Source organism: Anabas testudineus, chromosome 15, assembly GCF_900324465.2.
Source record: "Anabas testudineus chromosome 15, fAnaTes1.2, whole genome shotgun sequence".
In the NCBI taxonomy this organism is placed as follows: domain Eukaryota; kingdom Metazoa; phylum Chordata; class Actinopteri; order Anabantiformes; family Anabantidae; genus Anabas; species Anabas testudineus.
In genome coordinates this window covers 19,959,282-19,973,922 of record NC_046624.1, presented here as the reverse complement: position 1 = coordinate 19,973,922, position 14,641 = coordinate 19,959,282, and the positions used below count along the sequence as shown (strand labels likewise).

The 14,641-nt window shown below is 37.8% G+C and overlaps 2 protein-coding genes across 2 annotated transcripts; both read left to right on the top strand.

Annotated features, from left to right (window-relative positions):
• The first annotated feature begins 473 nt into the window (after window positions 1–473).
• Window positions 474–6,975, top strand: LOC113158431 (G-protein coupled receptor 4-like). The gene is made up of 3 exons (XM_026354333.1): window positions 474–704; window positions 6,179–6,357; window positions 6,468–6,975. Exons 1-3 carry the CDS (start codon window positions 474–476, stop codon window positions 6,973–6,975), a joined length of 918 nt encoding a protein of 305 aa, XP_026210118.1.
• Window positions 6,976–8,658: 1,683 nt separating this feature from the next.
• Window positions 8,659–9,772, top strand: LOC113158429 (G-protein coupled receptor 4-like). The gene is made up of 3 exons (XM_026354332.1): window positions 8,659–8,835; window positions 8,945–9,117; window positions 9,229–9,772. The coding sequence occupies exons 1-3, from the start codon at window positions 8,659–8,661 to the stop codon at window positions 9,770–9,772; spliced, it is 894 nt and encodes a 297-aa protein (XP_026210117.1).
• The last annotated feature ends 4,869 nt before the right edge of the window (window positions 9,773–14,641 follow it).

Sequence of the window (14,641 nt, the reverse complement as noted above, 5' to 3'; positions counted from 1 at the left end):
TCCTGTTAATAGTGACTCATGTTCTTTTATTTTACATATTCATGTATGTTTACATTTTGTGTTTCTTCCTTGTGAGCAGGTTTAGAGGAACCTATCATATCATATCTTATCATATCTGGACTGGACACAGACGATCAAACATCTGAATTGATGCTGGGAACTCATTCAACTTTTAAAGGTAAATGTAAAAGAATGTTTTTCTCATAATGTGTGTGGTGATAATGTATTAAAATGAGAATATTTGTGTTTTAAGTTATGTTCTAGTTCTGTTAGACATGCTGAATGTTCTACCATGTGTGTGATTCATGTATTTTTATTATTAATGTTTTCATGCTAAACTATTAATTTACACTTTACTGTAGAGTTCTGTGATTGTGTAAAGAGCTTTAATGATCTCACTGAACAATGTTACCTAGATATATAATATATATATATTTTAAATCATCCTCCCTTTCCAGATTTCACTCTAAAGAATGGCAGGTGTCCATATGAACAACTCATCACAAAATGAAACCTACACCAGCGACGACAGCAACATCAACTACATCTACAAAGACTACAACACCAGCGACTATAACACCAACGCCTACAACACCAACGCCTACAACACCAACGACTATAACACCAGGGTTTACAGGAGCTACAACATCTTCTGCTTTATCATTTACAAAAATAAAGAGACATATCACTTCATCAACTATGTGGTACCGAGCATAATCATCTCAGTCTGCCTTCCTCTTACCTTAATGGCCATCTATGCTTTGTTTTCTCTGGTGAGTAAATTATCACTGAGATTTATAGAAAGAAATGTATAAACCTTATGAACCTCCACTTGTTACACGCTCAATGTGAAATAAAATAATAAATCCTACATTAAAGTAAGTGAAGCAGATTCAGCTTGTGTGTAGCTCCTTCTGTGTCAGATCATTTTTTTGTTGGCAGATAACTCAAATTCCATCATCTGCTGCATGTGTCTGTCTGTGTTACAGGTATTTAGTCATCGTCTGGCCACTGTGGTACCGTAACAGACGAACAATCAAGAGCTCTGTGGTGGTCTGTGTTGTGGCCTGGTTTATTCCTTTTGTTTTTTTCTTTTTGTGGCTTGTCTCAGTCACAGCCTATGGTGTCTTCTTCCTCCTTCCATTTCCCCTGCTTATATTCTCCCTGGCTGGGACCATTAAAGCCTTGTCTGCTGCCATCAGTGTCAGTGCTGATGAAAAATGTCAAATTGTGGGACTTCTGGTTCTGGTGCTGCTTATTTACACTCTGTTATTCCTGCCTGGCATCATTTGTATGTTGGTAGATAATGTCTGTGATACTAACCTTTGTCCTGTGTCTTCCATTTTATTTAAGCTCAGTCCTCTGGCTGATTTATTTCTGTATATTTTCCTCAGGAAAGGGGCTGTAAACAAGGTTTTGGCCTGTCTGTATTGTTGCAGGAAGGACAGAACTAGTCAGCAAAGTGAATGAAAGAAAGAAAAGAGGAGAAAGCTGAATGAGGAAAGTTGTTCGAAAAATAGAGACAAGTTGTCTGATCCAAATACCAGATAACAGGAAGTAGTTGATAATGTTGTTGAAGTACAGGTTGCTAGGAAACAGATTTTTCCAGGTAAAGTTTTGTTTTAGCTTAATATAGTTATAGTTTTGTTGTTTAACCTTTAAGTGAGACGTTGAGCATGCTAATGGTTTATTCTGTTTGTTGTTTACTTGTGTACAAACTTAGATTAGATTATTTCATATGTCGTTCATTCATCAAACCTTTGGTAGCAACATGAACAGTCGTCTTCATAAACACCAACTTTGTAACATGAGTGATTTCAAATTGATTGTTACACTTAAAATAACAGCAGGGAAATTAATTAATGACAACTTATCTGCATTATTTTTTGTATTGAGTATTTAAAGTGATGCAACATATTTACAGATGACCATAGAATGACTGTAAAACACATGAACTTTTATCAGGATCAGCAGCTGAACTAAAAGTTAAATCACCAGGTTTGATCTTAGCATGTTTGTTAGCCTGCTGTAGAGACGACAAGCTGCAGAGAATTAATCTGATAATAAATAAATTCAGCTCAATTTAAAATGTTGTTATAAAGTCCTGACTTAGTCCCTTATCTTGGTTTTGTACAATATCCCTCAAATGTCATGTATTCATGTAGAAAAGTCCACACACACCTACACACACATTTCTAAATGTGCCTATTCTAAATGCAGCTATAGATTTGTATCTAAAATATATTTTCAAAATATAAAATAAAGTAATGTACAAATGATGTTTTTAAATACTAAAGTTTCATTTATATCAGTGTGTTTGGTTTTTCCTTTAACAGGAAGATAATATGTTTGATTAGATTTGACTGTGTCTCTTTTTGTTTTTAAAATACATTTATGAACATCCGTACATTTTATACATACATGAAGGGAAGACAACACCCTTGTTTCAGTACCCCTGTTCACAACCACCTACCACCTTTCAGGTGCAGTTTATTATGAGCATAGTAATTAATGATTTACAGTGAGTGATTTTCCAAATAGTTACTGTATCTATACAAAAAGCAGGACAGTAAACTTTTATAGTTTAAGTTTAAGTTTTTGTATTTACAAGTTTCAACATAAATCATTTTACAACAGACCTATTCTGATAAGAAAGATTTATCTGGGATTAAATAAAGCAAAAAAATAATAAAAACTGTGTGAAATCATTGTGCAGAAAACACTCACAGTGATCCATCAAAATGTAATATGTATAAATAACAGAGAGTTTTAGGGTTTTCAGTACTTTGTTAGGTTAAAGCTCTGAAAATCACGATTTATAGATATTTTCCAACTTTGTTTTGTTTTTTTGTTTTTTTTTGCTTGAGGCTTCAAACAAAGCAGATACAGCGATATCTGGTGGTTAGTAAAGGTTAAAGCAAAAAAAAAAGACTGAACTTTACTGACACTACATGTAATTCATTACCATGTGTGATAAAGTCCCTGAAGCCTTTGTGTTGTTATCAATAAATCTCTTATACTAATAATTGTTTAAATAAAGTTGGGTTATTACAGTCAACACATCAGTTTTAACTGATCTGTAATTATCAGTCATATTAATCATTATGTGTCCTAAAGATTCAAAACATGGAAAACATTTTTAAGCAATGGACTATATGATGCACCACAATTAACAGCAATGACATACATACACTGGTTCCTCCAGATTTTTAATGTAAAGTTTCTTTTTTACATCAAAATGTAAATGCAGAATATTAATACTGTAAATACCCACGGGGAAAGAATGTAAATTAATATGCAAACTGTGATCATCTGTAACATTTTAATACAGTTCAACTAGTTTAACTTGGGTTTCTGTTTTTCTATCTTTTCCCTTAAATACAAATAATAATCAAACAAATAAAGTATCTGACTGAGATAATTTATATAAAAACATGTAAAAAGACAGGATCTTTCATATTTCTCCTTGGTGTCGGTGAACATTCTCAGTCATTAGTTGAATTTATCTGGAAGTTGAGTCATAACAACCCAGGAGAGTGTGCAGAAAAGATGGAAGGAGTATTTTGAGGAGCTGACGAATGAGGAAAATGACAGGGAAAGAAGGGAGGAAGATGTGGATGTTGTGGAGCAGGAAATAGTAGATCGCTGTGGCGACCCTTGATGGGAAAAGCCGAAAGAGTAGAAGAAGATCTGGGAGGTGATTCATGGTATCTGGATCATCAGGTCACATAGTGTAGTGAGGACATTGTGTCCTACCTCCAGTAGGGGTCCTTAGGCAAGAACTCCTTGCACTTAACCTTTGCCTTGTACCTTGTAAGTGGATAAAAGCGACTTACATTAGTGTAGGAATCAAACATTAGTAATGTCACTTGTCAATTAGTTCTTAGGGGAACAGTTTGTGTCTGATCATGAAGACATCATGAACTCTGAAATACTGTGTTTGGATTTACTTTTTAGTTGGATCCATACACCTGTAACAGCAGGTCTATGGATCCAACTCCAGAGCACAACATACAGTATGAGCACATTCATCTTTATACTTGAGGACTTGAGGAAACCATGTGTCTCTTCTGAAGAAGTGTAGTTTATCTGCAGGAGTCAGACTCAGATGAACCTGAACACTGAGTCTGTGGTCTTCCAGCTCTAACATATAAAGTTTATGTTGCATTACTTATGGCCAATTGGGTAAATAACAAATGAACTGGGAATGTAAATGAATTTACAAACTGTGACAAGCTGAGCACATAAAACAGTGGACGAACAATATCCGACAGGCCAACCAGTTACATGTAGTTTCTGTTTTCTCCTCCCACTCTCTACTACACTTTAACGCATGAGGAACAAAAGTGTCTGACAAACAAATGTAATATAAATAACTTGATGGTAGGCAAAATCATGCAAAACACAATATTTAAATAATGTAAAAGAAGAATAGTGGAGATAATGATAACGACCCTGTTGAAGTGATGACATCTGAAATTTGAGATGGAATTATTGATGTAAGAAAAGTAACGCAGCACAACAGAATCAGTTTTAATGTCAGAAATGTGAACTTTACTTTTCAGGTTTGAATAAAATGATGCTCACTCAAAAATCAACCTCATCCACTGTAATTCAGCAGTTTAGAGATGAAAGAAAATCCAGATTAGATGAGCGATGAAATGATGCAATAAAAGAAAACGTAAAACTATATTATCACCTTAAATTTGAGGGTGTTAATTCACAATAGAAAACATCTGAGTAAATGTAGTGGAGAAATATCAAGAAGCATAAAAAAGAAATGTTCAGTCAAACCTGGGGACTGATTAAACTGCAGTCTAACAACAACTCAAACTTAATGAAAGCTGTTGAAATATGTGAAGCAACAAAACAACATTAAAGAAAAACAGTTGTTGGAGATTTGTCAGGACAGTGTGTTTGTCTCTAAACAGATGGACATGTCTTCTCTGCTGACTGTGACGGTTCTTCTTCTGTGTTTTACATATTCATGCATGACTTCGTTTTCCCTCTCAACCTTTAAACAAATGCAAAGGAAAGTATAGATTTTCAGGAGCCGTGTCATTTATGATATTTAGACGCTTGCTGACTGGATGCAGAGGATCCAACATCAAACCTGGTGTATGATCTCAACCAGCTGTGGCCTCAAAGGTAAAATTGGTGATATAACTTTTTACTCATGTTTAAATGTGCAAACTGTGTCGACGGGTTCAGACAGTTGAACCAAATATTTATGTTTGAATTAGAGCTTATAGAAAGAGCTGTTCGACACTTAATATTCAGAGTTAACAGAGTTCATTAAGTCGTGGTAAGTTGAAAGAAATGAAGGAATAAATCTGTGTTTTTCAGTTAGTTCTACTCTATGTTAGTGTTTGACGTAGTGAATGTTCCCACCTGTGTTTGTATTTGTGCCTCGCTCAGTGATATTAGTGAACCAAGTTATTTTTACATGTTAAGAATTCTCTTTTTTAGGTTTCAATCTGAAGAATGGAGGAATTCAACACTTCACAAAGCAGCAACATCACCAACAGTTACACTGAATCATCAATCAACCTCCTCTTCATAGTGACCTGCATCATCGTTGGCCTCAGCCTTCTCTTGAATCTAGTGGCTGCCTACTCTGTCTGTTCTCTGGTGTGTATTTGATCACTGAGATTTACAGTTTAATCTGTAATATTGAATAGCTACACATTTCTTTGATCTTCAGCTTCTGTACATCAGCTCCTTCTACTAGTTACTTCACTAAAGTTCTAAGATAATCTATAAAGTACCACGATGGATCTTCCTAATGGATCCTGTTCATCTGCTCTGTTCACACCGTCTCTTCAGAGACAGTATTTTCCTTAACAATAAACTAGAAAGTGCATGAGTAAAGTAAATGAAGCCTGATTTACTCTGTTGATGTGTTCCCTTCTATTATTTGTACAATGAGAAGAGAGGCGCCCTCTAAACACAGTACACCATGTTATGTGAAATATTAATAAGTAATAAAACTATTATTTGAAACACAACATGCCAACGTGTCACATCGGATTATTCTGACTGACACTCGGCTCTGACTACAGTTGCTCTGCAGAGCGAGGTGACACACTGTAATTTGGCAGAGGTCACCTTGAGGAGGAGAGGAGTTCAGACTCTATTTACATCTGCTTTCTTTACCTTTACCAATGTCTTCCTGCAGGTCCAAAAGGATCATGTTACTCAGATCTACGTTATCAGCGTTCTCATTTCTGACCTCGTCCAGCTCAGCAGCATGATCGCTCAAGTGACACCTTGTTTGCCGTCTGCAGTCTTTTTTCATATCTACTACTTTGGTGTGATATCCGGCGTTGGCTTCATGGTGTGTGTTGCTATGGAAAGGTAGCCGTCTGTCACTCCAGTGATTCTACTTCATGACCATTTTATTTGTACATCACTTGGATGCTGCTCAGTGACCATCGTCTACGGTGTGTGTCTATCTTGTGTTACAGGTATTTGGTTATTGCCTGGCCAGTGTGGTACCGCTTCAGACGAACAGTCAAGATCTATTTGATGGTCTCTGCCGTGGTGTGGACACTTCCTCTTGTCTACGTCCTCCCTCTTTCCTTCGGTGCTGATCCTCAAGTGGTAGAAACCATCTTGGCTGTCTTCTTCCTCCTTCCCTATCCACTGCTTGTATTCTTCCTTGGTGGGACTCTCAAAGCTTTGCATCCTTCCGTCAGTGTCCCCCCTGAAGAAAAACGTCGTATTGTGGCCGTGTTGGTCCTGGTGCTGCTAATTTACACACTGATATTTCTGCCAACTGCTATTTGGTCCCTGGCAGAAGACAGCAGCATTAACACGTCCTTTTCTGATCTGTCTTTCACTCTTATTAAGTTCAGTCCTCTTGCTGACTCATTTCTGTATGTTTTCCTGAGGAAAGGGGCTGCAGACAAGCTTTTGGCCTTTTTGTGCTTTTACAAGTTGGAAAGTAACGACACCAGTAGATCAACAGTGTGAATGATGACAGCATGTTATAATAATGATCATTTATTATTATCAGAATTATACAGTGGATAGTTGAGATACAGAGGCAAGAAAAAGTATGTGAACCCTTTGACTAATGACCCCAGAAAAGCTGATTGGAGTCAGGTGTTAGCATAAATTCAGAAAATAATATCAATCACCTCATCTACCTTATATAAAGCTCAGAGGAAGGAGTTTGTTCTAGTCTTCACCACTTACTGAGACTCCAACAGACAGAGCCTTAATAAACCTGTCTGTCCTCCCCAAATAGCTCACAGTGTGCAAGTTGACCATAAATGGTTTGAATACTGTCAATCACCAGACACACTTCTTTCCTCTTTGTCAGTTTCAGAAGCTCACTGGTTAAAAACCACACGTTGAAACATCAGCCCACCCATACAAGTTCTTCCTACTGGTTCATGTGTATGTGTCTCTATATGACTTCATTTTATTTTTAAGTGAGTGAAACCTTTTAATAAAGTTGTTTGATAATCTGCAGCTGTTGCTGGAGATTTCAGCTTGTGTCGTCTCATCCATGCACCACAGTTGAAGGTGAAGCAGGAATTTCTGCTTCGTCCTGTAGGAAAACTTCATAAGTTCATATAAACTGTTTCTTTCATGATCTGGTTATGGTTTGGAACTGATTATCATCCTGCAATGGACTGGCGACCTGTCCAGGGTGTACCCCGCCTCTCGTCCAATCACAGCTGGGATAGGCTCCAGCATTCCCACGACCCTTCAGAGGACAAGAGGTTAAGAAAATGGATGGATGATGATCATCTTTTCATTTTGGTTCCTGACTCCTCTCTGTTTTGGTTCAGTCCTGGTTCATTCTGCAGTGATCACTTCCTGATTGGATTCACCTGTTTCCTCACTTATTTATTCAGCCCCTCGTCTCTTTACCTGTGTAGCTGCCCACATTTTGTCTTTTACCTTTGGTTGTTTCTTCCCCTTGTCTCACTGTAATTTACTGATACTGCATTCTGAGTCTCTCCTGTTTCCTGACAGTTAAAGATTATATGTTAACCAGAAAATTATAGTTCACCAGCTTTCAAATGTATTTGTGTTATAATTCTGTGGATTATTTAATACATCAAACTCTAAATGTACAAATGTGAGAAACATTAAGGAATAAAGAAATGCAAATACATATGCAAACTGTGATGTGGTCTGATGATATAGTACAGTTCAACCAGTAACATGTCTCCTATTGATTCCTGGAAGTAATGACAGCTGAAACTTGAAAACAGGGTTGTGTATTATTACAACAGAGGTACTGATACAGTACTTTAAAAAGAATTTATATGCAACAGTATAATATACATTTATAGTATAATCAACTACTACATAACCCATGTAGCAGTAGATTAGTTGTTAGAACAGTGGCCTATGACCCCCAGGGTGAGTGGTTCAATTACCGGTTCCTCCTGGCTATTTGCTGAGGTGTCTTTGGACAAGACATAGAAATCCTGTGGTGTAGTGCTGATATGGCTTCTAGCAGCTGTCTAACCAAAATTTCATTATTATTAACTTCCTTCATTCTGGGAAAGTCCAGAGGTTTAAAGGTTCCACAGTGAGTACACAGTTTAACTGTACTATGGAAAAGAATCCACGTCTTTCCTGTTAATAGTGACTCATGTTTTAAAACATGCTCCCTTTCCAGATTCACTCTAAAGAATGGAACATTTCCATAGGAACAACTCATCACACAATAAAACCTACAGCTACATCGACTACAGCAACAGTTACTACAATGAAGAGACATATTACATGTACTTCTATGTGGCACCGGGCATAATCATTGCAATCAGCCTTCCTCTGACCTTAGTGGGCATCTATGCTTTGTTTTCTATGGTGAGTAAATTATCACTGAGATTTATAGAAGGATATGTATAAACCTCATGAACATCCACTTGTTACACGCTCAATATAAAATTAAATTTAAAAAAAAATGTTCCTGCAGGTGCGAAAGGATCATATTGCTCCGATCTACGTCATCAACCTTCTCATCTCTGACCTCATTCAGCTCTGCTGCATGATTGTTCAAATGATCGTTCAACCTGAATCTTTATTAATAATATACATCTTTGGTCTGATGGCCAGTGTTTTCTTCATGGTGTGCATCTCCCTGGAAAGGTAACTGTCTGTATACCTAGAGTGTGTGGAGCTCCTTCTGTGTCAGATCATTTATTATTGGCAGAAAACTCAAAGTCCATCGTCTTCTGCATGTGTCTGTCTGTGTTACAGGTATTTGGTCATCGCCTGGCCACTGTGGTATCGTCTCAGACGAACAATCAAGATCTCTGTGGTGGTCTGTGTTGTGGTCTGGACCTTTCCTCTTGTTTGTGTCCTCCTGTTCTATTTCTCAGATGATTTTAGTCGTGTGTCACCCACAGCCCTTGGTGTCTTCTTCCTCCTTCCATTTCCCCTGCTTATATTCTCCCTGGTTGGGACCATTAAAGCCTTGTCTGCTGCCATCAGTGTACGTGCTGAAGAAAAACGGCGAATTGTGGGACTTCTGGTTCTGGTGCTGCTCATTTATATGGTGCTATTCCTGCCTGGCATCATCTGGTTCCTAATAGAAAATGAAGAAACAGTTCTGATCTTGGGTTGTGTGACTTTCATTTCTTTCAGGCTCAGTCCTCTTGCTGATTTATTTATGTATATTTTCCTGAGGAAAGGGGCTGTAAACAAGGTTCTGTCCTGTCTGTGTTGTTTCAGGAAGGACAGAACTAGTCAGACATCCAGCAGTGAGATTGATGGAAACACTCACACAGTCACCTCAGTGTAGTCAGAAGAGAAAAGAGGAGAAAACAGAACAGTCAGAAAAGTCAGAGACAAACTACTGTCTGATCGAAATACTGTAGATAACAGGAAGTATTAGTTCATGTTATTGAGTTTGTTTTTTCATGAAAAATTGTATCTTTGCTTCATAAAAGATCATTTGTTGTTTAACCTTTAGTCAGAAGTTGATCATGACTATTTGACTCTATCTTAATCAGATATTACTTATCACCAGTGTGTGACTGTAGCACCACTCCTCCTTCCTCTTCCTCTTAACGAGACGTGCTCCTCCTTTACAGGTTGTTTAAGTCATTTGTTAATTATTCACATAGAGGATTTTAACCCTACTAGCTTTTTTTATGTCAATGGTACAAGTAGCAGACACAACAAACACGAACATTAGTTTGTTTTACATGTCTTGACCTTTGGGGTATTATTGTGGCTTTAGCTCACATGGAGCACATGTTGCATTTGTCGCAGACTTAATTTAAACTGTCTTTACAACTACATGAGTCATTTTTCTTTCTTAAAATAACAACAGGCAACAATATGTACAACAATATATAAACCTTTTAATACATGATAATTAAAATGATGCAAGGTATTTGCAGAAGAACATTCAATCACTATAAAAGCAGTTGTTAACCTTGAAGTACGTGTTAAACATGATGTAACAGGTGGAATTGATTTCTGATCATTACAATGTTAAGATGGATTTTTTAATGTTAATGAGTTAATGTTGAATTACTTTGGTTTTGCTGTTGTTAATTTTTTAGGTATTTCTATAAAGTGAACAGAGTTTGCTGTGATAAGACTCAGTTGTGTAATAGTGATGTGTTGACACAGAGATACAGAGAAAACGTGTGATAGAAGATTGTACATTTAGATATGTGGTCGCTTGTTGCTCCGTTTTAAGTCCTTCATGCTGGTTGAGACAGTGTGTGAACAGTTCATTAACAGCAGTAAAAGCTTTATTTCAATAGCTTCAGTTTGGATTTAGAGCACATGATATCACCAGGTTATCATTCCACCACATCACCCAGCAGTTTAGAAGTCTCTCTGTTTTATTCTAAAGCAGCTTCAGACTCACTAGTCGAATAAACTCCTGTTTCCAGTAACTTAAACAATCTGAAAGATTAAGACATTCCTGTCCACCTTACACCTGGAAACTGTTCTTGCCTTTATGTCATCTCACCTTCATTACTGTAACACACTGTTTATTTATTTGTGTTTGTTGTTATTATTCTCCTCCACATGGAAATTAATGGAAAGCTCCATCCTCTTATTTCTGTTTGAAGCTGACCCATGAATGTACTCGTTGTCTTCCTTCAGGCTGTATTTTACACCATGGAAGACTTACATTTACATGCAGCTACATTTAGTTTGATGATTCTGAAAAAGCCATAAATGCAGAAACCACACAGTGTGCACTATTGGTTCATAGCATGACTGCCACACTACCTCTTCCTCTTTACTTCTTTACCACATTGTTGCAGACAGTTTGTTTTGATGCCCCAAACCAACAATATTGATCTATTTTAACAAGGAATCCCTCTGTGTTTGAGATTCCTGGGGTCATTGCTTTCAATACTAGCCAAATAAATAGTTCTTAAACTTGCTGCAGTACCATCATTTTAGTATTTTTGATAGCATGTAGCTCAGTTGGTTGAGCAGTCATCTATAAACCTGCAAAATATTAGTAGTGGTGCTGCAAAAAAGCATCATGCATTTGAATCAATGTTTGGTTTGTAAAATAAATGATTTTAAGACTAAATACAGACTGGTTGTAAAATTCAACTGCACATCTTTGCAACTGCAAATCACCAAAAGCAGATTTGAGGTGTTTTGCTAAAACAAACTTAAATAATGATAAATTAAGCATTAACTAATTAACCAACATTAATAAAAGATGATCTAATATACAAGTGTACAACATTAACACATTTCAGAGCAGAGTACAGTCAGTAGAATAAATACAGCAGATATTTCCCAAACAGCTCTAACAAGATTTATCCATGTCAGGATCCCACTGAAAAACAAAGTTAAATTAATGTAATGTGCACTTTCATTAAAATCCCAGATGAAGACCTTCAGTAGTCATGAAAGAGGACAGGATGAACATTCAGATTGTGATCCTCCAGCTTTTAAAGGTAAGGTGTCGCATTACGTCCATCATTTTAAGGACAATCTTGATAGTAATAATAATAGATGTTAAGGTATTGATGCATGCTGCACCATAGGAACCAGGAATACAAATACATATATCAGCTCCACTCTTTCGGTCAGTGGTAAATAGTATACATTAACATGGATATGTGATGGAATAGTAAGTCTACTACTTAAGTCTACTAATTCTCTTTCAGCTTTTCCCATCAGGGGTCGCCACAGCGGTTCATCCTTTTCCACCTAACTCTATCATGAACATCTTCTACCCTAACACTAGCCAACCTCATGTCCTCTGGTATAACATCCATATATCTCCTCCTTGGTCGTCCTCTTGCCCTCCTGCCTGGCAGCTCCATCTCCAACATCCTTCTACCAATATACTCACTATCCCTCCTCTGAACATGTCCAAACCATCTCAGTCTGGCCTCTCTGACTTTGTCGCTAACACAGGCAACGTGAGCCGTCCCTCTGATGTACTCGTTCCTTATTCTGTCTAACCTGGTCACTCCTAAGGAGAACCTCAACATCTTCATCTCTGCTACCTCCATCTCAGCCTCTTGTCTCTGTCTCACTGCTACCGTCTCTAACCCATAGAGCAGAGCTGGTCTCACCACTGTCTTGTACACCTTTCCTTTGAGTCTTGCTGACACTCTTCTGTCACACAACACTCCAGACACTTTCCTCCACCCGCTCCAACCTGCCTGCACTCGCCTCTTCACCTCTTTTCCACACTCCCCATCACACTGAACTGTTGACCCCAAGTACTTAAACTCCTGCACCTTCTTCACCTCAGCCCCCTGTAACCTAACGCTTCTACCTTGATCCCTCTCGTTTAGACACATGTATTCTGTCTTACTACGACTGACCTTCATGCCTCTTCTTTCCAGGACAAACCTCCACCTCTCCAGCTGTTCCTCCACCTGCTCTCTACTATCACTGCAAATCACAATGTCATCCACAAACACCGACCAACAGCCTTTCCACTCTTCATCCTTTTCAGAGCCTTCCTCACCTCATCCTTTCCAATTTCTGCTATTTCCTGCTCCACAACATCCACATCTTCCTCCCTTCTTTCCCTATCATTTTCCTCATTCATCATTGAAACTTTGAGGTTTCAAACAAAGCAGATACAGCGACATCTTGTGGTTCATAAAAGTTAAAGCAGCTTAAAAAGACTGAACTTTACTGACACTGACTTTGATTCATTATCATGTGTGATAAAAGTCCCTGAAGAATTTGTGTTGTCACCAATAAATCTGAAATACTAAAAATTGATGTAATCCTGTGCGATGATGCACCAGTAATAAAAGCAATAACACATGTGACACCCTTATTCACTGGTTCCTCCAGCTTTTAAATGTAAGGTTTGTCTAATAGGTCAAAATGTAAATGTAGAATATTAATACTGTAAATACCCACGGGGAAAGAATGTAAATAATATGCAAACTGTGATCATCTGTAACATTTTAATACAGTTCAACTAGTTTAACTTGGGTTTCTGTTTTTCTATCTTTTCCCTTAAATACAAATAATACTCAAACAAATAAATTACCTGACTGAGATAATTTATATAAAAACATGTAAAAAGACAGAAATGAACAGAAAAACTGGATCATCGTTGATTTGTTTATGAAATTTTCTCAGAGTGATGTCAGTGGAAACAAGAAAATGAGTTTCATGTACTGTGGCAACAGAAGTATTGATGAAGTATCTCAGACTGATATGAACATACAACCAACATAAGATCGGCAGTTAAAAGATCATCAAGAAAATCATCAAGTAACAACTGAATGATGCAGAATCTATGTGACCTTGTGCAGAGGTCATCAGGAGAGTGGATCCTTAAACAGAGGTCTGTTCAGTAAATGTTTTCTGTACAATGTAAAACACCCTTATAGAACAAATGTGCAGCCTGATTACAAACATATATTTTCACATGTGGCTGAGATGAAGCTCAGTCGAAGACTTCACTCAGATTAAAAACAAGATTTAGAGAATAAAAAACACAGACCAACTCCAAATAAATGAAAATTCAGATCAGCTGTCGTTCCTTCTGACTGAGACTCTCCCTGATTAAATGTTGTCTCTCTTCCTCAGAAGAATCAGGAACCTGTTGCATGTTTCATTCATGGTAATTATTCTGAAGTATAAATCACCTGCACACAGTTACAGAAATGAATGAACAACCTGTGTGGACAGAATCCTGCAGTCAATCAGCTGTTTTCATGTCTCATCTCTTATTGTGTTTATTTCTGTTGTGCATGTGGTTTTATTGATTTGACCTGTTCACCTGCATTAACCCTCCTTCCTTCCTTCCTTCCTTCCTTGCTTCCTTCAGTAAAGTGAACACACCTGAGGATAATTAACGACCAATAGTGTGAAGAGTGAACAGGTATTTGGAGATTTAAGGACCGGAGCAGAGTGAGCTCTGGTTCTCTCTGTATCTCTCTAACTGATCGTACGAGACACGATGAGTCGACCTTGGACCAGGAAGCGACGGTAGAGGAAGCTGAAGGACGCGTTTGGAGTTTCGTGTTCTCCGATGAGGAGCGAATCGGAGGAGGAGACGGTGATGGAGAGTAGAACCCCCTGAGAGAAATGCAGTGCAGAAAGGAGGGACAGGAGAGAGGACACCAGGAGGGAGGATCAGGCCAGATTCACCCCACAGACACAGAAGTGGGAAAGTTGATTTGAGTGCATTTCCACTGAA

What these genes read in the sequence shown, in the direction of transcription:
- LOC113158431 (XM_026354333.1), top strand. Translation starts at nt 474, where the DNA reads ATGGCAGGTGTCCATATGAACAACTCATCACAAAATGAAACCTACACC. An exon ending in ATCACTTCATCAACTATGTG is followed by an intron (nt 705 to 6,178) that starts GTACCGAGCATA and finishes GTCTTCCTGCAG; the next exon opens with GTCCAAAAGGATCATGTTAC. An exon ending in GTGTGTGTTGCTATGGAAAG is followed by an intron (nt 6,358 to 6,467) that starts GTAGCCGTCTGT and finishes CTTGTGTTACAG; the next exon opens with GTATTTGGTTATTGCCTGGC.
- LOC113158429 (XM_026354332.1), top strand. Translation starts at nt 8,659, where the DNA reads ATGGAACATTTCCATAGGAACAACTCATCACACAATAAAACCTACAGC. An exon ending in TCTATGCTTTGTTTTCTATG is followed by an intron (nt 8,836 to 8,944) that starts GTGAGTAAATTA and finishes ATGTTCCTGCAG; the next exon opens with GTGCGAAAGGATCATATTGC. An exon ending in GTGTGCATCTCCCTGGAAAG is followed by an intron (nt 9,118 to 9,228) that starts GTAACTGTCTGT and finishes TCTGTGTTACAG; the next exon opens with GTATTTGGTCATCGCCTGGC.